General features: G+C 47.8%; 1 protein-coding gene across 1 annotated transcript; it reads left to right on the forward strand.

Moving 5' to 3' along the window:
- Positions 1–748: 748 nt before the first annotated feature.
- On the forward strand, positions 749–19,677 carry LOC310830151 (mucin-3A-like). The gene is made up of 11 exons (XM_083709818.1): positions 749–1,079; positions 3,014–3,121; positions 4,983–5,101; positions 5,244–5,302; positions 7,250–7,410; positions 8,558–8,620; positions 11,308–11,470; positions 12,237–12,398; positions 14,457–14,554; positions 15,230–15,291; positions 17,620–19,677. Exons 2-11 carry the CDS (start codon positions 3,106–3,108, stop codon positions 17,653–17,655), a joined length of 939 nt encoding a protein of 312 aa, XP_083565944.1. The 5' UTR covers positions 749–1,079; positions 3,014–3,105; the 3' UTR covers positions 17,656–19,677.
- The last annotated feature ends 1,405 nt before the right edge of the window (positions 19,678–21,082 follow it).

Below are 21,082 nucleotides of genomic sequence, written 5' to 3' on the forward strand. Positions count from 1 at the left end.
AGCCACAACTACAACCACTCCCTCAACTACCACCTCGCCTGCCACGACTACCACCACACCCACACCCACCACCACCGCCTCGCTGGCCACAACTACCACCACTCCCAGAACAACAACCTCGCCTGCCACGACTACCACCACACCCACACCCACCACCACCGCCTCGCTGGCCACAACTACCACCACTCCCAGAACAACAACCTCGCCTGCCACGACTACCACCACACCCACACCCACCACCACCGCCTCGCTGGCCACAACTACCACCACTCCCAGAACAACAACCTCGCCTGCCACGACTACCACCACACCCACACCCACCACCACCGCCTCGCTGGCCACAACTACCACCACTCCCAGAACAACAACCTCGCCTGCCACGACTACCACCACACCCACAACCACCACCACCGCCTCGCTGGCCACAACTACCACCACTCCCAGAACAACAACCTCGCCTGCCACGACTACCACCACACCCACAACCACCACCACCGCCTCGCTGGCCACAACTACCACCACTCCCACAACAACAACCTCGCCTGCCACGACTACCACCACACCCACACCCACCACCACCGCCTCGCTGGCCACAACTACCACCACTCCCAGAACAACAACCTCGCCTGCCACGACTACCACCACACCCACACCCACCACCACCGCCTCGCTGGCCACAACTACCACCACTCCCAGAACAACAACCTCGCCTGCCACGACTACCACCACACCCACAACCACCACCACCGCCTCGCTGGCCACAACTACCACCACTCCCAGAACAACAACCTCGCCTGCCACGACTACCACCACACCCACAACCACCACCACCGCCTCGCTGGCCACAACTACCACCACTCCCACAACAACAACCTCGCCTGCCACGACTACCACCACACCCACACCCACCACCTCACCAGTAACGACTACCACCACTCCCACTACCACCACCCCGCCGGCAACGACTACCACCACACCCACAACCATCACCCCCACCACATCGCTTACCACTACCAGCTCCGCCACGCCACCAGTTACAACTTCATCCACCACCACCACTACTAGACAGACCATTACAGGTGATCGTTTGGTTTTATTTTGCTGAATCTGTTTTCAATGGCTTCTATATAGCTGTGTGGGAAACTGGAAACAAATATGAAATTTAGCTGCTTCCTTTTCCTTGAGGCATTTTCTTTTCATGTAAGGCCTAACCCCAGATTCAGGTTTCAGAGTTCTGTAGCCCTTCCATTTCATCTGCATGGGGAACCTTTGACTTTAACCTGGTGGTTTTGGGGATTTTCGAGTTCCCTGAGTTTTAGTCGTTATCAGATTTCTGGTTCTCCTTGCCCCAGAGAAGCCTTCCTTTTCTCTGGGAAGCTTCTGCGATGTTTCCGGTGAGGCGTTGATACTTCCTACAGATATGTCTTGGCTCAGGAGATACCTTGTGGCACAAGAATACGATGAAAACCAGCTTTCTAACCAGTTACCTCCAGCGCTTTTTTTCTGGGGATACTCAGGGGTACGCATACCCCTAAACATTTTGTGAATCTTTGTACTTTTGTCCATTTACTGTATTTATTTCCCCCCCGATTTGAACTATAAAATTGTGATTTTCTTGAGTCAAAATGAGAGTACTCCTAAACATTTTTTAAAGAAAAAAAAGCACTGGTTACCTCAGTTCCCTTTCCCACAGCAGTCCATTTTCATTGGCTTGCATCTCCTTCTCTATCTTGCCTTTCTGTGGTCTAAGCCCCTGAGCCTCTTGGGCTTGCCGACCCCTAACCCCACAACGGAGTGAGTTCCCATTGCTCTGTCCCAGCTCCTGCCAACCTAGCAGTTCGAAAGCACACCAGTGCAAGTAGATAAATAGGTACCACTGTGGCGGGAAGGTAAACGGTGTTTCCATGCATTCTGGCTTCCATCACAGTGTCCCGTTGTGCCAGAAGCAGTTTAGTCCTGCTGGCCACATGACCCGGAAAGCTGTCTGTGGACAAACGCCGGCTCCCTTGGCCTGAAAGCGAAATGAGCGCCGCAACCCCATAGTCGCCTTTGACTGGACTTAACCATCCAGGGGTCCTTTACCTTTTTACCTTTTACCACAGAAGGCAAAGGAAGCTTGCCACTTCAGCGGATAATGGCATCAAATTGGAGTTTGGCCATAGTGGTTTGAACATTTTAGAGAGTGATTTTTGGCAACTGGCTGCAAAGGGGTTGTACACATTCAATGTGGACAAGGGACATTCAATGTGGACAATGTGGACAAGGGAAGGTCAGTGTTGATTTCCCTGCAGCAATGCTCACCAACCTCCAAAATTAGCAGGAATGAGGGCCTTGGTGCCATGCCTGCCAACATGGCCCGAAGCTGGATTAGACAGGTCACTTCTAAAACCTTTCAGATGAACTTAATACGTTTGTTATTTAAGTGTATTTTGGAAGCTGCTATGCGGGTGGCGTTGTGGGTTAAACCACAGAGCCTAGGGCTTGCTGATCAGAAGGTTGGCGGTTCGAATCCCATCAAAGGGGTGAGCTCCTGTTCCTCGGTCCCTGCTCCTGCCAACCTAGCAGTTCGAAAGCACAACAAAGTGCAAGTAGATAAATAGGTACCGCTCCGGTGGGAAGGTAAACGGTGTTTCCGTGCGCTGCTCTGGTTTGCCAGAAGCGGCTTAGTCATGCTGGCCATATGACCCGGAAGCTGTACGCCGGCTCCCTCGGCCAATAAAGCGAGATGAGCACCGCAACCCCAGAGTTGGCCACGACTGGACCTAATGGTCAGGGGTCCCTTTACCTTTACCTTACCTTCCCGCTCCACTCTTCTTCAACCTGTGGCACCTTAAAAGAGTAGCAAGTGTTTCATGGCATCCTCGACTGAGATAAAATTTTCAGCTCTGAGGAATTGTGAAACGTTACTTGAGTGTCAAGAAGAATTTCACTTTTCCTCTGTGTTTTTCTCTATATACCTGTACATTAGATTGCTGCTAACCACATTTTGTGGGGGAAACCTTCTCTCTTCCAGAAACGTGTGAAAATGGGGGAACACATGATGGCATCAAATGTTTGTGCCTTAGCAATTTCTATGGGCCGAAGTGTGAGTTCCCAGTTGAAGACATGCCTTTTGAAGTGGGTAAGTAGAACTGAGAGCAACCTGACCCCCATTCCTGCAGAGCAGACCAAGTACACTCCAATCCGTTTTGCGCCGAATATAAGACGGGAAAGACTAGGGTATCATCAAACATCAATAATAATAACAGTCTGATCCAATACAAAAAAAGTCACAGCAACTTAAAAATAAACAACCTATATCAAATAAAGTGATATTCAATAATCCGTTGGAATCTAACAGTAAGCAGTAAAATTAAATATCGGCAAATAATAAACCGTTCAGACTTATCCACTGCAATGAAGAATGATTAAACTACAAACCAGAAATGATTAAACTACAAAGCAGAAACATTTGGGGTGGGGACCACAGTTGGGGGCTTTAAGCCGCATGTTTAAAGCACTCTTAACCACTACAGCGGCCATAGCTTCCCCGCAAAGAATCCAGGGAATTTTAGTTTGTTCCGGGTGCTGGAAATTGTAGCTCTGTGAGGGGTTTTCTGACAGCTCTCAAACCTTTGTATGTATAAATATGATGATGATGATGATGATGATGATGATGATAATAATAATAATAATAATAATAATAATAATAATAATAATAATTTATTATTTATACCCCGCCTATCTGGCTGGGTTTCCCCAGCCACTCTGGGCAGCTTCCAACAGAATATTAAAATACAATAGTCTATTAAACATTAAAAGCTTCCCTAAACAGGGCTGCCTTCAGGTGTCTTCTAAAAGTTTGGTAGTTATTTTTCTCTTTGACATCTGGTGGGAGGGCATTCCACAGGGCGGGTGCCACCACCGAGAAGGCCCTTTGCCTGGTTCCCTGCAACTTGGCTTCTCACAACGAGGGAACCGCCAGAAGGCCCTCGGCACTGGACCTCAGTATGATATAAATGAGATTAGACATTTATATGGCACTTTTGAGCTCTTAAAAGAGCACTCAGAGTACAACAAATCCCACAGACAAAGTTATAAATAGAGAAAATCATATCTAATCTTGGCAAGGATGTGATTTCTCCTCTTCTAATTTGCTCTTGGAATACAGCCATTAGCAACAGCTATCAGGAATCGCAAGGGAGCCTTTGAACTTTGGGCAAAACGCCACGTTGTGTTAAAGACGCTTTTTTAAAAAAGGCTTATGCTGACCATTTTTATTTCGAAGGAAAGCGGAATTCCCTACACCTTTGATCTGGATTCCACTCTAAATCTGGATTGGAGCCCCCCAGTAGATTCACACCCCAGCTGCTCTATGCCACTGTAGGTCATGCTTATGGCATATTTGGGGTGTAAATATCAGCTGTGGGGTGGGGGCAATCCCTCCAGCATAATCAGAACCAATGCCTATAAAACCGGGCAAGGCTTTTGCAAATACAGACTTTTTCCTGGCAGAGGCAGGTGTTCCTAGACCAGGCATAGGCAAACTCCGGCCTCCAGATGTTTGGGACTACAATTCCCATCATCTCTGACCACTAGTCCTGTTAGCTAGGGATGATGGGAATTGTAGTCCCAAACATCTGGAGGGCCGGAGTTTGCCTATGCTTGTCCTAGACTGAGGATCAGCAAAATCTGAACCAGGAAGGGGTCAATTAAAGTATAACTAATAGCCATAACTAACTATTACTAATAATATTACTAATCTGCCATTTAGACATTTGCCCTGCCCCATTGCAACCCATGTTAAGTTCTAGTGTTAGGAGACGGGAAGAAAAACTTCTGTTTCTCCACATCATACATTTTATACGGGGTTTTTTTTTTCTTATTTGTGTCCTTCTTAGTGGGGTGGGGTTCCCCCTTAACTAAAACACCTCCAGCATTTTAGCAGTTCCTCAGAGGGGACATGTTACAATCGCCTGATGATCGATCTCCTTCCATTTTAGAAAGTGTGCCCGTGACAATTGAAGTCCAAGTGAAAATCACCAACAAGGAGTTCGTTCCAGAGCTTGAGAACCAAGAGTCAGAAGCATATAAGAGCTTGGAAGAGGAATTTAAGATGCAGGTAACAATGAGCCAGTGGCTCATCCTTCAATACCCTGCTCTATTGGTTATAGAGTTCTCTTTCATTCTGTTTACCATCCCTCTCTAAATGACTCCAGCCTGGATTATTAAAACATTCTGTATTTTTCCTCTCCACAATTTAGATGGACAATGTTTATCAGGGCGTCTCTGGATACCAAGGTGTGGTGATCTTAAAACTGCGGTAGGTACCTGAAGCAGAGACCACTTTGAGATGCCATATTGTCCAGTGGCCTATTCATGTTTCAGATTTGGCTAAGGTGAAGCCAGTGAACGAGTACTCCTGGCTTCCTGTTGCCACCCTACCAGGTCCCTCTCTCCTCAAAGGAAACCCAAGAGGTTGTTGTTCCCAGAATCCCCTTTGTTCCGTATCATTCCCAGGCACCAAATCTCTCCCTAGGAGATCTTAGGCTGCTCCTGTCTGTACTCCTGTTATCTGGATGACTAACGTTCATCTATTGATTGAAGAGTAGCCCATTTTTTGAAAACATCCCCAGTATAGATTCCAAATCAAGAATGTTTCCACAAGCAGAGACAGTTCGTGCATTGTTGTTGTTGTTGTTGTTGTCGTCGTCATCCTTGTCCTCGTCCTTGTCGTTGTCATTAATAATTTTTATTAGTTTTCAATTACAATCCAATACAGTGGTACCTTGGGTTACATACGCTTCAGGTTACAGACTCCACTAACCCAGAAATATTACCTCGGGTTAAGAATTTTACTTCAGGATGAGAACAGAAATTGTGCGGCGGCAGCGGGAGGCCCCATTAGCTAAAGTGGTGCTTCAGGTTAAGAACAGTTTCAGGTTAAGAACGGACCTCCGGAACGAATTATGTACTTAACCTGAGGCACCACTGTAATAGCCTCATTATAACAATACCAATTTATAATACAATTACTAATACCAATCGTTCAAATACCAAATTATATAATTTAGATAAGGTCCCCCCGTCCCCCCTGCGTGCTAGAATTGATGGTTTCATGATTTCTTTATTTCCGCGTTACAAAATCTTATGAATTTCAATTACATTCTGGTCATAATAACAATCCCTTATACGACAACTTCCATTCATGCTGACACATTAAATGATTTATAAAACTACAAATGAGGCACTCAAACGATATCCTTGTTCTTCCTGTGTGTGGCAATTATTCTGTCCGTGGTGTTTCTTCCTGTCCTTGTAAAATGTTCTGTCTATCTTTTCCGGTTGTTGCTGTTATCCATCATGCATTGGGCGGAGCTGATATCCCATTGTTGTTGTCCATGCATTGTTATGCATTTGGCTTGTGCGCCATACATTGAAAGCACATTGCATTCTGCAAATAATCTTGGGAGCTGGAGGGCATCTATCAGAGATCTGCAATTCCCAACACCCTTCACAAACTACAGCTCTCAGTATTCTTTGGAGGAAAACATGTCCTTTAAATGTATATGGTGTGCGTACAGCCATGCTGATAGAACAAGATTTAGGCTGCCCCCGTAGCACTGATCTTGCCCATTCATAAGGACATAAGTGAATTTCCAGTTTTGGCTTTCTCCTCATCAACGTACACCCCTGCCGCATAGCTGTCAACCGTCCCTTATTTGGTGGGAAACTCCCTTATCCCAGCGCCGTGTCCTGCTGCTGTCCCTTATTGATGATGTCCTGGGTTTCATGCTCGCCCGGCTTGGGAGGGAAGCAGTGGCCCGGGGTCCTCCGCCGCGCGAGAGAGCGCACGCTGGCGTCCTGGTGCGAGGAGTTCTATCGGCCCTTCCCTGCCCGAGAGGGGGGGAGAGAGAGACTCTCACCCACGCCGCCCGCGAGCCCGGAGGTGGCAGCGGTGGTGGCAGCTGAGGAGGCAGCCTGAGGGAGGAGGAAGAGGAGGGGATGGGGAGGGACACAGAAGGGCAGCACTACAATGGCCGCGGCCGCGCCGCAACCGCCTCATGCCAGATTGACAGCATCTGTCAATCCTACCAATGTATGTAACTCTTCACAACAGCAAAATCCCTTATTTGGGCTGCCGATCCCTTATTTTTGAGGCTGCTCCTCCCTTATTTTCAAATCTGTAAGTTGACAGCTATGCCCTGCCGTGCTCTTTTAAACAGCAAAATGGTGGTTGAGATATTGCCCTTTTTCATCACTGTGTTAGGAAAGGCAGCATTATCGTGGACCACGAAGTCATCATTAAAGCTGTAATAAACAACGATGTGAACATCATTGACAAAACTGTCCAGAATTTGACAGAAGTCGTGCGGAAGCAGCTGACTGCCGTCAACTCCACTCAGGAGGAATGCAATACCGGGAACTCATGTAAGCTCTGGGCAACAGTCTTTCAGTTGGAGATAATATTTCAATATTATTGTGTCCTCCTGGCTAGAGAAGGGTACTCAAAAGGTTCCATGGCTGGGAGACCCTCCACTAAATAGGAGGCCATATCTAGAGAAGGAGTCAGATTGATTTCTTGCAGCAAAAACAAGAAAAGGGGTTGTGGCACCTTGAAAAAATTCATTATGGCATAATAAGCTGTTATGGACTAACTCAAGCTTCCTCAACCTCGGCCCTCCAGATGTTTTGAGACTACAATTCCCATCATCCCTCACCACGGGTCCTGCTACCTAGGGATCATGGGAGTTGTAGGCCAAAAGCATCTGGAAGGCCAAGGTTGAAGAAGCCTGGACTAACTTCTACTTCATCAAATGTTTTCAGGGAGCCAAGATCTGTGTGCCTGATTTCCTCAAACTCCATCCACCTATTTCTAACAAGAGCTTCTTTCACATACCGTCCAACATTTCTCGAAATGAAAATAGGGACGTCCTATTTCATTATTGGGACGCGGGTGGTGCTGTGGTCTAAACCACAGAGCCTAGGGCTTGCTGATCAGAAGATCAGTGGTTTGAATCCCCGCAACGGGGTGAGCTCCCGTTTTTCAGTCCCTGCTCCTGCCAACCTAGCAGTTCGAAAGCACGTCAAAGTGCAAGTAGCTAAATAGGTACCGCTCTGGCGGGAAGGTAAACGGCATCTCCGTGCGCTACTCTGGTTCGCCAGAAGCGGCTTAATCATGCTGGCCACATGACCCGGAAGTTGGCTCCCTCGGCCAGTAAAGCGAGATGAGCGCCGCAACCCCAGAATCGTCTGCGACTGGACTTAACTGTCAGGGGTCCCTTTACCTTTACCTATTCCATTATTCCATTACTCCATTATTATTATTATTATTATTATTATTATTCCCCACCCACCTGACCTGTTCAAGATTACATTACCACATATACCTCTCCACACTTTTCCAGTATAAAATAGTGCAGTATAATTCTATTAATCTATTATTAAAATAATAGAATTCCATTCTTTAGAGAGACTTTAGAGAGACTGTCAGGGCATTTTGAAGAGGTGCAAAAAAAATATGTAAGAAAGGAAATAAGTAAAATCGTGCAATGTAACCATCTCTTTCTTTCCGCAGCATTTTGCTTTTCAGCTCCACCTGACCCTATTCTGAGTGCAAGCACAAATTTTTCAGCTGAAGGTGAGTCCCAGAATTAGGGAGGGACAAAGGGATTATTTATGCACCCGGAGCCTTTCCAATGAGAGCAAAAACAGTGAGCTGCCTGGAATTGGTCCTGCATGCTTGCTCATTCTATCCCCAAGGGGAGCTGTCTGTTCTTCTGGCTGCATGATGGTGTTAGCAAGCCAGCACTGCCAGGCCTCTTTTCTTCTTTTTCATGGTGGGATAGTTTGGCAGAGATGCCCTCTGAAATATACTCAGAGTCGAGAGTGGATTTCATGCTCTTTATTCAGCTCATAGTGGTGAGGAGGAATGAATGTGGTGAAGAGGAATGAATATCTGCTTTATATACATTATTTACACAATAATTGGCTAATTCCGGGATTCTCCTGTAGGCCAATCAGGTTGTGGATTTACTTCCACCTGGAGCTGGATTGGGTGGCTTCCGCGGACCAGTCATACTGCTGCATTGTTCTAGGACCAATCAGACTGCTGCATTTTGGATTCTATTATTCTAGGACCAATCAGACTGCTGCATTTTGGATCCTATTCAACTCAGTACAGTGGTACCTCAGGTTACAGACGCTTCAGGTTACAGACTCCGCTAAGCCAGAAATAGTGCTTCAGGTTAAGAACTTTGCTTCAGGATGAGAACAGAAATTGTGCTCCGGTGGCGCGGCAGCAGCAGGAGGCCCCATTAGCTAAAGTGGTGCTTCAGGTTAAGAACAGTTTCAGGTTAAGTACGGACCTCCGGAACAAATTAAGTACTTAACCTGAGGTACCACTGTACATAACACCCTCCAACGTTCCTCAGATGAAAACAGGGACATTCTATTCCGCATCAGTATCGCTAAATCCACACTGATCTGTTCAACCAGGGGTCAGCAAACTTTTTCAGCAGGGGACCCCTCCGCTTCCCTGAGTGTGTCTTTGGTCCCAGACAGTCCTGGCCAAGGGGATGGAAGGCAGGCAGCTGGGCGAGCAAGTGGAGCTGGGTTTATTGGGGCGGGGGGCATAGTGCAGCCGTGCTTGGCTCTAGTGGGTGGGTGGGTGGGCGGTCGCTGCAACGAATGAACAGGTGGAGAAAGATTTGAGGTTTCTTTGAGGGGAGAGGCTTGCATCTGGGACTCTGCCTGACAAAGTGAGAAAGTGGGTTCTCCTTCACGGAGAGCCCGTGTTGCGGTGGGACCAACCATGACATTCCCTGTTGCTGGGTGGGTTAGTTTCGATGGCCACGGATTTGACTGGGCACTTCCAGTGTTGCTGGGGGAAACTGATGGTTGCAATTTTATTTGATTGATGGGGGTGCTATATAGGTCTTCTTTTCGCTGCGCACATCGGATTACCCGCCAACCCTCCCTTTATTTAGGGTTTGTTTGCGCTGACCTTGCTATGCCTGTCATGGGGTCATCTGCTTTGGAGCAAGGGCCTGGTAGGAATTTTACCATTTGGCTGATTGCCTGGGGCCATTTGGGTTTTGCCTACTGCGTAGCAAATCGTCACAACTTGTAAGTTGTGGTTAAAAAGGTAAAGGTACCCCTGCCCGTACGGGCCAGTCTTGACAGACTCTGGGGTTGTGCGCCCATCTCACTCAAGAGGCCAGGGGCCAGCGCTGTCCGGAGACACTTCCGGGTCACGTGGCCAGCATGACATCGCTGCTCTGGCGAGCCAGAGCCGCACACGGAAACGCCGTTTACCTTCCCGCTGGTAAGCGGTCCCTATTTATCTACTTGCACCCGGAGGTGCTTTCGAACTGCTAGGTTGGCAGGCGCTGGGACCGAGCAGCAGGAGCGCACCCCGCCGCAGGGATTCGAACCGCCGACCTTTCGATCGGCAAGTCCTAGGCGCTGAGGCTTTAACCCACAGCGCCACCTGCGTTCCAAGTTGTGGTTAGGCATTGGTTAATTTTTTGGTTGGTGGAGGGGATGAGGTTGGCTGTGCCTGCCCCTTCAATGCTGCTGCTGCAAGGGTATTCCAGTAAAGGAATCCAGGGGCTCGCCATGCTCTTGTCCGAACCCCTCGCAAGGGGCTAGGACCATGCAAGAGCCCCTGGGAGCATTTGGGGAGCGGTGTGAGGCTGGCACCCAACTTTTTCTCTCCCCAAAATTGCTTACCCTTACTGACTTCTGCAGGGACACGAAGGTGCTGTGGGTTAAACCACAGAGCCTAGGACTTGCCGGTCGGCGGTTTGAATCCCTGCAACGGGGTGAGCTCCCGTTGCTCAGTCCCTGCTCCTGCCCACCTAGCAGTTCGAAAGCACGTCAAGTGCAAGTAGATAAATAGGTACCGCTCCGGCGGGAAGGTAAACGGTGTTTCCATGCGCTGCTCTGGTTCGCCAGAAGCAGCTTAGTCATGCTGGCCACATGACCCGGAAGCTGTGCGCCAGCTCCTCGGCCTATAGAGCAAGATGAGCGCCGCAACCCCAGAGTCGGTCACGACTGGACCTTTCCCTTACTGACTTCCGCACGGGTGTGGTTGTCAGTTCTGTTCCTACCTCCAAGTGGGAACAGATAGTTGCTAACCAATGCCTAAGCAACCACTTACTTACTGTAATTCAATAAAGTTGTGGTCAAAATTATGCCAAAAACCAAAACAAAAATGATGTGTGAACGTGTTTTTATTCAGGGTTGTCTTGGGGGTCCTTAAGGGCTTCATGAAGGTCCTGGCGGTTTTTGTGACAATGGTCTCTTCTTCTTTCTCCTTCCCAGCCGCTTGCAGAAAAAACATCGATCCCAGATACGCAGACTACTATTACCCCGATAACTCCACAGGCACGCTGCGCTGTATCTCCGACTGCACCAAAGACACCAAAAACACCATGAACTGCAACAATGGCTTATGTAGCATATCTGAAAGAGGGCCTTACTGCAGGTAAGCGGACAGAGGAGCAGGGAGCAGAAATATCCCTGGATCCGGGCATCCCATTGCAAACCTGAATTTGTGCCAGTACGTGATAGAATCCCAGCTGTAAACTGTGACAGTCTGAAAGAGCCCTGTTCCTCTTCTTCCCCTCTGCAAGAAAATCCAGATCTGGGCTGAGGTGCAAATAAGTCAGTGGCTGCATTAGGGGTGCCCGGCAAGGTTTTGGGAAGGGGGAATGCTCTCCCCTAAAACCACTTGCACATCTCTCCCATACACTTGTCCTACACTCGTCCTACACTCAAGTAGGACCCTGGCAGAGACACATGCCCGACTGGCATGATCTCTCCCTCCTGGTCGTTCGGGAGCTTCAAAAGCTTTCTTCAGCCCAAACATCACAGCAATCGATGCCAACAGACACACTTAGGGATCTGCAGAGTCTGCGCATTTTGCGTGACAGACCTCAGCAACTCAGCATTTTGGCTATTTACTTTATTTACATATAAACACACACAGAGCACTGCAACATGGCTCCCCCTCTCTCTAGCATCAGACAGCAAAGAGAAAAAAACAAAGGACAACAGTCCCACTTCACGGAACACAGGAACACAAACATCCTGTCTCCGTCACTTCCCACTCTGTGGAGTCAAAACATATACCGTCATGTGCAACAAACAATCTCATGACTGCAATCACGGAGCAGGAATTCTAACACCCGGCAAGGCCTTGGAAAGGGGGAATGCGCTCCCCTAAAACCACTTGCACATCTCTCCCATAGGTGCAACGATGTGGAGTCCTTTTGGTACATGGATGATCGCTGCCAAACACCGATCCGAAAGAGTGATGTCGGCTTTGGGGTTGGGCTGGCTGTCCTTGCAGTGATCAGCACCGTCCTGGCGATATTCCTCCTCAGAGCCAGACGGAGGAAGTCTCGTTCCAGGTAAGAAGCACAAGAAGTGCATAAGCACAAGAAGTGCATGGGTAAGATGGAGGCTGGAGGCGAATAACCTAAATTTCTGGTCCTTCTTAGCAGGGAGCCGAACCTAATGAGTTAGCGATTTCCTGGGGTCTTGTATAGCAATGAGTAGGGGATCTGTTTGGTCCCACGAGCTGGATCAGGTTTGAACTCGCAGGGCAAATTTGACAGGTCAGTCGCCCGATGCCACGGTGCCAACTGCTGCAACATGCTTTGAAACCGTGGACTTCAAAGCATCTCTCAAGGTGCTGCTAAAACAAAGGCGCATTCCTTCATTTTAGAAGGGGATTTTATGCATTGGAATCCCCTGCTAAAATGAATGTTTTCTTCGCCATGTCTTAGCAGCGGATAACAAAGGGTGAGAGGAGCATTTTAGCTGGGGGTTTTGTGAAAATCCTTTTTTTACGTATTATTATTTTTTTATTATTTGCACTTTTAACAAAACAAAACAAAAGGAAGGGGAATAGATGTATAAAATGAAATAGAGGAAAATAAATGACGTACAAATAATACTACCACCGACAAAAGCAAAAAAGCCACACAACACCATCACAGAATTGTAGAGTTGGAAGGGAACACTAGGATCATCTAGTCCAACCCCCTGCAATATACAGGAGTATTTTTGCCCAATGTGGAACTTGAACACACAACCCTGAGATATCGGTATGCAACCTGTTCAAAGGTAGCCAGTACAGCAAGGTCCTTAGATGACTGAGTAATAGATGGTGCATATTCTTCCCCACAAGCTGAAAGCATAAGTCTTATGAACCATAAAGGTAAAGGTACCCCTGCCCGTACGGGCCAGTCGTGTCCGACTCTAGGGTTGTGCGCCCATCTCACTTAAGAGGCCGGGGGCCAGCGCTGTCCGGAGACACTTCCAGCGTGACGAAGCTGCTTTGGCGAACCGGCACCAGCGCAGCACACGGAAACGCCGTTTACCTTCCCGCTATAAAGTTGTACCTATTTATCTACTTGCACTTAGGGGTGCTTTCGAACTGCTAGGTGGGCAGGAGCAGGGGCCGAGCAACGGGAGCTCACCCTGTTGCAGGGATTCGAACCGCCAACCTTCTGATCGGCAAGTCCTAGGCTCTGTGGTTTAACCCACAGTGCCACCTGCGTCCCACCTTATGAACCATAAGAGCTAGCAAAAGAGCTAGCTAAGGGAGAGGGCAGCCTGTGCTGGAAGAGCGGTGTTAGAAACTCAGATATATAAGTTACGTGCCAAATAGCTCCTTAAACCAGAGTTACAGTCACCAAAACAGAATGCCTAGTTGCCATTTGGGGCCAGGTAGCTCGAAAGTCCTATTTCTCAAGATGGCCTTTTGGTTGCCGAAATTCGTTCTGAGTGTGCAGATAAAATATAATGGGTAGAATTCCGCAGGATGTGTTGCTAGTGTGCGAAAACAGTCAAGAGGATCCTCAGACATGCACCTCCAGGTGGTGGAGACATCGGGCATCTTCACCTGGTTGCAAATGGACGGTTTTGTTGTTGTTTAGTCGTTTAGTCGTGTCCGATTCTTCGTGACCCCATGGACCAGAGCACACCAGGCACTCCTGTCTTCCACTGCCTCCCGCAGTTCGGTCAAACTCATGTTCGTAGCTTTGAGAACACTGTCCAACCATCTCGTCCTCTGTCATCCCCTTCTCCTTGTGCCCTCCATCTTTCCCAACATCAGGGTCTTTTCCAGGGAGTCTTCTCTTCTCATGAGGTGGCCAAAGTATTGGAGCCTCAGCTTCAGGATCTGTCCTTCCAGTGAGCACTCAGGGCTGATTTCCTTCAGAATGGAGAGGTTTGATCTTCTTGCAGTCCATGGGACTCTCAAGAATCTCCTCCAGCACCATAATTCAAAAGCATCAGTTCTTCGGCGATCAGCCTTCTTTATGGTCCAGCTCTCACTTCCATACATCTCTACTGGGAAAACCATAGCTAGGTGCAAAATGTACTTGGCACATGTTGAATGCTGTCATCCTTCTGTCTGCCTCCAGGTCCTAGTAATGACCTCTTGGTTGTTGTTCCTGCAGCTTCTCCGATGATGCTGAGGCCTGGTATGAGGAAGATGAGGAAGAGTGGAAGCCCTCAGGAGGGCTGACCATCCTGAATGAAGGAGCTGCCGAAGAAGGTAAGGACTCTTCATGTCATACATTAGGTAGCCATGGGCCAGGGATTGCGCTTCAAAGCTTAGGCTTGGGACCTCTTAGCAGTGCCACATATTGCACTGGGATAAAACAAGGCCGTGAATCTATACCTGTGCAGAATACGTCTGTCTCTGGTGGAGGAACCACAAACAGGCACCCACTCCCCGCCATATTATGGAAGGGTTCCTGGCATCCAGGCAGACTACAGCCATTCCACAAACTCCCTGTGTGTGTGACTTTATGGAACAACTGAGTGGCAGGGTCAAGGGCCAATCTGTGCACAGGGCTGACCAGGGCCGGCCCAGGAGTTTTGATGGCTTCCAGGAAAGTAAATGACTTGCTTTGCAAAAAGCAAGGAGGAGGGCACTGCTGCAAGGGTTGTGTAGACCAGGAGCAAATCGGTGTGTGTGTGTTTTCTTGGTTTGTATGTAGCTTTCCCCCCTCCCCACATCACATTGCTGCTCTCAGCAACAGCCCTCCCTTCCCTTTGGCCACAAGCTTGTTCTTTGAAGCACACAGGAGTCTTAGTATTCTGCTGCAATGAAAAGAACTGCAGTCGGGAAGGTATGCCCTCAAGGAAGGCTTTGCGATGGAGAAAACAGGCTCTCTGTTAAGGCCAATCATTCATTTTGGCTGTTCTGTGGCCCTTTCCTCCTCAGAAAGCCAAGACAGAAACAGGAGTTTCCAGGTCTCTCTGGACTCAGTTGATACGATGACACAGGTGAGTACAACCAGCTCTCTTGCAAAGCTTCTCACTTCTCATCCTCAGGGACCAGCAACTGATGCAGATCTGGTAAATCAGGGAGGGGGGCAGATGGAGACCTGCAAGGGAACATGTGGGAGCTGCCAGAATGAGCTTTGCAGCTTCATCATTACCAGGCACTGTACACACACAAGCCCATTTGTAAAGTAAAGGTAAAGGGACCCCTGACCGTTAGGTCCAGTCGTGGCCGACTCTGGGGTTGCGGCACTCATCTCACTTTATTGGCCGAGGGAGCCGGTGTACAGCTTCCGGGTCATGTGGCCAGCATGACGAAGCCGCTTCTGGTGAACCAGAGCAGCACACGGAAACGCCGTTTACCTTCCCACCGGAGCAGTACCTATTTATCTACTTGCACTTTGACGTGCTTTGGAACTGCTAGGTTGGCAAGAGCAGGGACCGAGCAACGGGAGCTCACCCCGTCGCGGGGATTCGAACCACCGACCTTCTGATCAGCAAGTCCTAGGCTCTGTGGTTTAACCCACAGTGCCACCCACGTTCCAGCCCATTTGTAGCACACACCGAAAATGTCATTTTCCTGAATCCAGAATTGTTAGTGCTGATCCTCAACTTAGAATCTGTATAGCTTGATTCTAGAGCCTGCTGCCCACCAGGGTGGGTGAGCTTACTTGATATACATTGGAAAACCTTCCCCTTGCTTCGGTAATCCATGTTTTCTCCCCTTTGCACGTGCCTCAGGTAAATGAAGCAGGAAGCAGTGATTATGCTATTGCAATGCACCCACCCAAAATGTCATTGGGCAGGTCATGGGCGTAGCCAGGATTTATTTTAGGGGCAGCAGAACAGACGCAATTGGCCAATTAGATTTAGGGGGGGCAGCTGCCCCCCTGCCTACGCCCATGTGGCAAGTGTAGGTACACATCCATTGCTGGGACCGATTAGGTCTGTTTTCCTCTGTTTCAAATGGACACACTGCGGGCTAATGCACGATCAATCTACAAAGAGCTATTACTTTTTGGATGAGACCAGTGTCGTGCATATGCAGCCTCAGGCACTCAGAGGTGAAAGCAGCAAACTTTATTGCAGTCTCCCTTCACACATTTCCCAATCCGTCTTTGTCTGAAGAACACTGAAGAACACATGCAAAGGCCCTTTTAGAAAATTGGCCCAGAATCAGTACAGGGCAGTAACCTATTGAAGCCACTGGAGGGAGCTGCAGTCATTAGGATCTCTCCAACCAAAACAAAAGAGACCAAGTAGTGAAAACTGGAACTGAAACAGCTCCAAAATACAGTTGTGCCTCGCAAGACGAAATTAATCCGTTCCGCGAATCTCTTCGTCTTGCGGTTTTTTCGTCTTGCGAAGCACGGCTATTAGCGGCTTAGCGGCTATTAACGGCTTAGCAGCTTTAAGAAAAAGGAAACAAACTCGCAAGAACTCGCAAGACGAAACGAAATTTGTCTTGCGGAACGACTCAAAAAGCGGAAAACTCTTTCGTCTTGCGCGTTTTTCGTCTTGCGAGGCATCCGTCTTGCGGGGCACCACTGTACAGTTGTACCTTGGAAGCCAAACGGAATCCGTTCCAGAAGTCCGTTCGACTTCCAAAAACGTTCAGAAACCAAAGCACAGCTTCCCACTGGCTGCAGAAAGTTCCTGCAGCCAGTTGGAAGCCACGTCAGACGTTCAGCTTTTGAAAACCAGAACACTCACTTCTGGGTTTCGATCATTCGGGAGCCAATTTGTTCGGGAACCAAGGCGTTTGAGATCCAAAGTACGACTGTATAACTTGCAAAAAGGCAAACAGGTCTTACAACAGAATGTTGCGCTCTTGCTAACGAGAGTGTTCCTATTTAGGATTGCAGCCAGCCAGGCATGCCCTCCTCCAGCATGGTATGAGCCAGAGGTAGCCAACAGATATCTCCACATGCTATTGGACTACAGTTCCCAACATCTTTATATGGACAACAGTGCTGTCACTCACCACTAAGGCTGTCAAAATAAAATTGTCCAGTAGCACCTTAGAGACCAACTAAGTTGGTTCTGGGTATAAGCTTTCGTGTGTATGCACACTTCTTTAGATACTAAGGCTGTTGTTGTTGTTTAAATCAGAGGAGTGATGTTGTTGTGGAGTTTACATGCAAGCAGTAACCCAGTCTTAGTAACTAGCTACAGGAAAGGTGATTAATCAGATCTAAAAAAGATTTTGTAGATACATTACTTTTATATGGCTTTATAACATTTCACCTGATTTGCTGATTTCTTTGGGTGTCAAATGAACCCCAAATCTTTTGTGGAGCTCATAGAGTATCTGACCTTTTCTCTTTGCAGTTGCAGTTCCAAAAACCAACATTGACCAACTGTTGATCCCATCCTGGAACACATCCTGGAAATTAGACTGAATTACATCAAGGACCCTGAAAGCCCAAAGCTAACAGCCAGACTATATTACAGTTGTCTATATTCCTTCCTGGGAGAGAGTTTTGGGGCTTGGTATCATCAGTATGATGAAGACACCAAGCTCTGTTTCTCCTTTCCACCTAAATCCAAGGAAGCTTGTCTCAGTTCTGGAGCAGAATCTGTCATCAGTAGTGGACTAGAGGAAGGTGAACAAACGGAAACTTAATCCGGACAAGACAAAGGTGCTCTTAGTCAGTCAGAAGACAGAACAGGGAATAGGGATATTGGAAACTGGTTGTTGTTGTTTTTTTATGACTGCTCCTAGACTTTGAAACTCCCTCCATACAGAACTTAGACTTGCTTTCTCTTTGTTGTCCTTCCACTGGCTAATGAAGACTTTCTTATTCCAACCGTGCTGTTGGGAAGTGACTGTTTGTGAGGAAAGGGCTGACACAATGATGTTTTTTATTGTAATTATCTGTATGTTCTAACAGAACATACACACACCCTTCCCTTGCATGCGAAGACAGGCTCCAGCAGATTGAGCAGAGGAGATCGATAGCAGTCCACAAGGCAGTTTCTGCACGTACTGTACAGGGACGTGAGGGGCAGATGTGGCTTGTCAACCTGGGAAGGTAGCCCACATAAGAGAAGGGAGAAACTGATCCTAAACCTCAAATGCCTTGCGAGATATCCGAGGGAGAAGCAAAGGCTAAGGAGTGAAGCCTGTACAAACCTGGAGTCCCTAAGACAGTTGAATGGCTCCTTGTATGCCTCCTTCTGGCAACTCCTGCAGCCAAGTTGATGCCAAACGTCTTGCTCTGCTTTCCTTTGGACAGTATCAGCGAGGCCGAGAGGGAGGTCTATTCGTCTGGGCAGCCCAGGACCTCCATACACACTGCCCAACATGTTTAAAGGTAAAGGGACCCCTGACCATTAGGTCCAGTCGTGACCGACTCTGGGGTTGCGGCGCTCATTTCGCTTTATTGGCCGAGGGAGCCAGTGTATAGCTTCTGGGTCATGTGGCCAGCATGACTAAGCCGCTTCTGGCGAACCAGCGCAGCGCACGGAAACGCCGTTTACCTTCCCACCAGAGTGGTACCTATTTATCTACTTGCACTGGTATGCTTTCGAACTGCTAGGTTGGCTGGAGCAGAGACCGAGCAACGGGAGCTCACCCCATTGCGGGGATTCGAACCGCCGACCTTCTGATCGGCAAGTCCTAGGCTCTGTGGTTTAACCCACAGCGCCACCCGCTTGCTTTTAAATTATTACCCCACCTGTGAGCCACCTTGAGCTCCTCTCAGGGGGAAAGGTGGGATAGAATTAAATATAACAACATCAGCAACGCCTCCACTTACCACAATGACAAAAAGCAAACACCGGAGGGCCAGGCAGGAAGATGACAGTGTGAAGATGTCTCCAAACAGGCAGTCCCCTAGTTCAATTCTTTCTTTCTTTTTTAATTGAAATAATTCAACTAATACATTTATACATACATATTACGTATATACAAACAAACATACATTTCATACAGTCCTTAAAAATATTCATAACATACCCAGATTCAATCCTTTTCCCACCACTGTCCCTCACCCCACCCCGTGTTAGACTTCCAATCTACTCAATTGCAATTTCTTTCCATTTCTATTACTTTCCTTCACACACTATTAAACCAACTTTCTACTTCATTTTCTGTTATACATTGTTATCCATATTATTTGGTGTTTCAGTATTTATAACGGAACTTGTTTATTCTAATAGGAGTTCTGATTTTTCAATATGAATTTGCAAGTATCCTTTAAACACCTTCCAGTCCTTGTCTACCTTCTCTTTTGAGATCCTTCCGATTTCTCCCATTGTTTTGGACATATTGTAATACTCCAATAATTTGTTTTTGTCGGTATTATACCACTTTTCCAATTTTTCAATTCTTAGGCTTCACAGTCCCAGGGGAAGATCGTGTCATGTCAGATTTTGAACACGTGAACTGGTATTCGAAGTCTGTTCCTATACATCACCTGCACACTGTTGGCACTTTACGAACGCTCCGTGTAGTGGAGCAGTGATTAAAATCTAAATGATTGCAAATGTGTTCATTGACTTTATTCATGGCAGCGCCCATTAATGAACAAGGGCACTTCCAGACTGTTGCTATTTTCGGGGGGTCGAGAGTGGATCCAATCACATACCAGCAAACTGTAGTTAGACAATGGAAGCTGATTAGTGTACTTACACAACAAATACACTTCCTTCCCAAACTGGACTTTTAGTGATGGGGGAATGCATTGGAAGTGGTGGGGTAACAGCTGCTTGACGCGATGTCGTGTAACCTCCCAGGAAGCAAATCAGAACAAATGCTGGATCAATAGCCAAGCGTCCTGGAAACATTTTGGAAACAGATCATAGCTCTCAACTTCTCCCTTTTCTTGCGAGGAATCCTATTTGGAATAAGGGAAATTCCCTTTAAAAAAGGGAAACGTTGACAGCTATGAAACAGATCAGGGTGACAATGAACAGGTTGCTGGAAGTCCCTTGTGTTTTGCAAACTCTGTTAAAGGGAGGGTGCAGGTTGACAAGGGGAGCAATTTTTTAATGATTTAATGTGAATGAACTGGTGCAAAAATGGGTTGTGAGAGCAGGGGTGGACTTTGGTAATATGGATCTCTGTAGGTACCCCATATAAATAGAGGTATTATTATTATTATTATTATTATTATTATTATTATTATTATTATTTTGCTCTCCCTCGGCTTTGTGCTCTGTACGAGGGAACTGGCCGCAGCACCCTAAACCTGGCGGCTGGTTTGAGCTTGGTGAGCTGAGAAAAGGGGCAAAAGAAAAATAGGTTGTGCTGCCCCAGGATAGAAAACCTGCAAACTAGAACTGTGTTGGCAGCTTGCATTCCACGCATATGACCAAGGCAGTGCAAATGCTTCTGAGGTAAAAGTGCAAACATACTGGGAATGTGGACTTGGGAGAGCACATCTTTGTTTGGAATCCTGTCCTGCCCAAAATCTTCCTGACGCAGTGCATTTGTACTCCTGGCGAGCGTAAAAAGGTAAAGGATCCCTGGACGGTTAAGTCTAGTCAAAGGCGAATATCAGGTTGCAGCACTCATCTCGCTTTCAGGCCAAGGGAGCCAGTCTTTGTCCACAGACAGCTTTCTGGGTCACGTGGCCAGCAGGACTAAACCACTTCTGGCACAACAGGACACCGTGACGGAAACCAGAGCGCACGGAAACGCCGTTTACCTTCCAGCCAGAGCGGTACCTATTTATCTACTTGCACTGGTGTGCTTTTGAATTGCTAGGTTGGCAGGAGCAGGGACAGAGCTCAGCCCGTTGCGGGGATTCGAACCGCCAACTTTCTGATCAGCAACCCCAAGAGGATC

The sequence above is a fragment of the Podarcis gaigeae genome (assembly GCF_964106915.1).
Source record: "Podarcis gaigeae genome assembly, chromosome: 13".
Taxonomy (NCBI): Eukaryota; Metazoa; Chordata; class Lepidosauria; order Squamata; family Lacertidae; genus Podarcis; species Podarcis gaigeae.

Bases quoted from the DNA above. Each gene is read 5' to 3' on its own strand.
- LOC310830151 (XM_083709818.1), top strand. The intron at 11,471-12,236 runs GTAAGCGGACAG...TCTCTCCCATAG, and splicing joins GAAAGAGGGCCTTACTGCAG to GTGCAACGATGTGGAGTCCT. The intron at 15,292-17,619 runs GTGAGTACAACC...TTCTCTTTGCAG, and splicing joins CAGTTGATACGATGACACAG to TTGCAGTTCCAAAAACCAAC.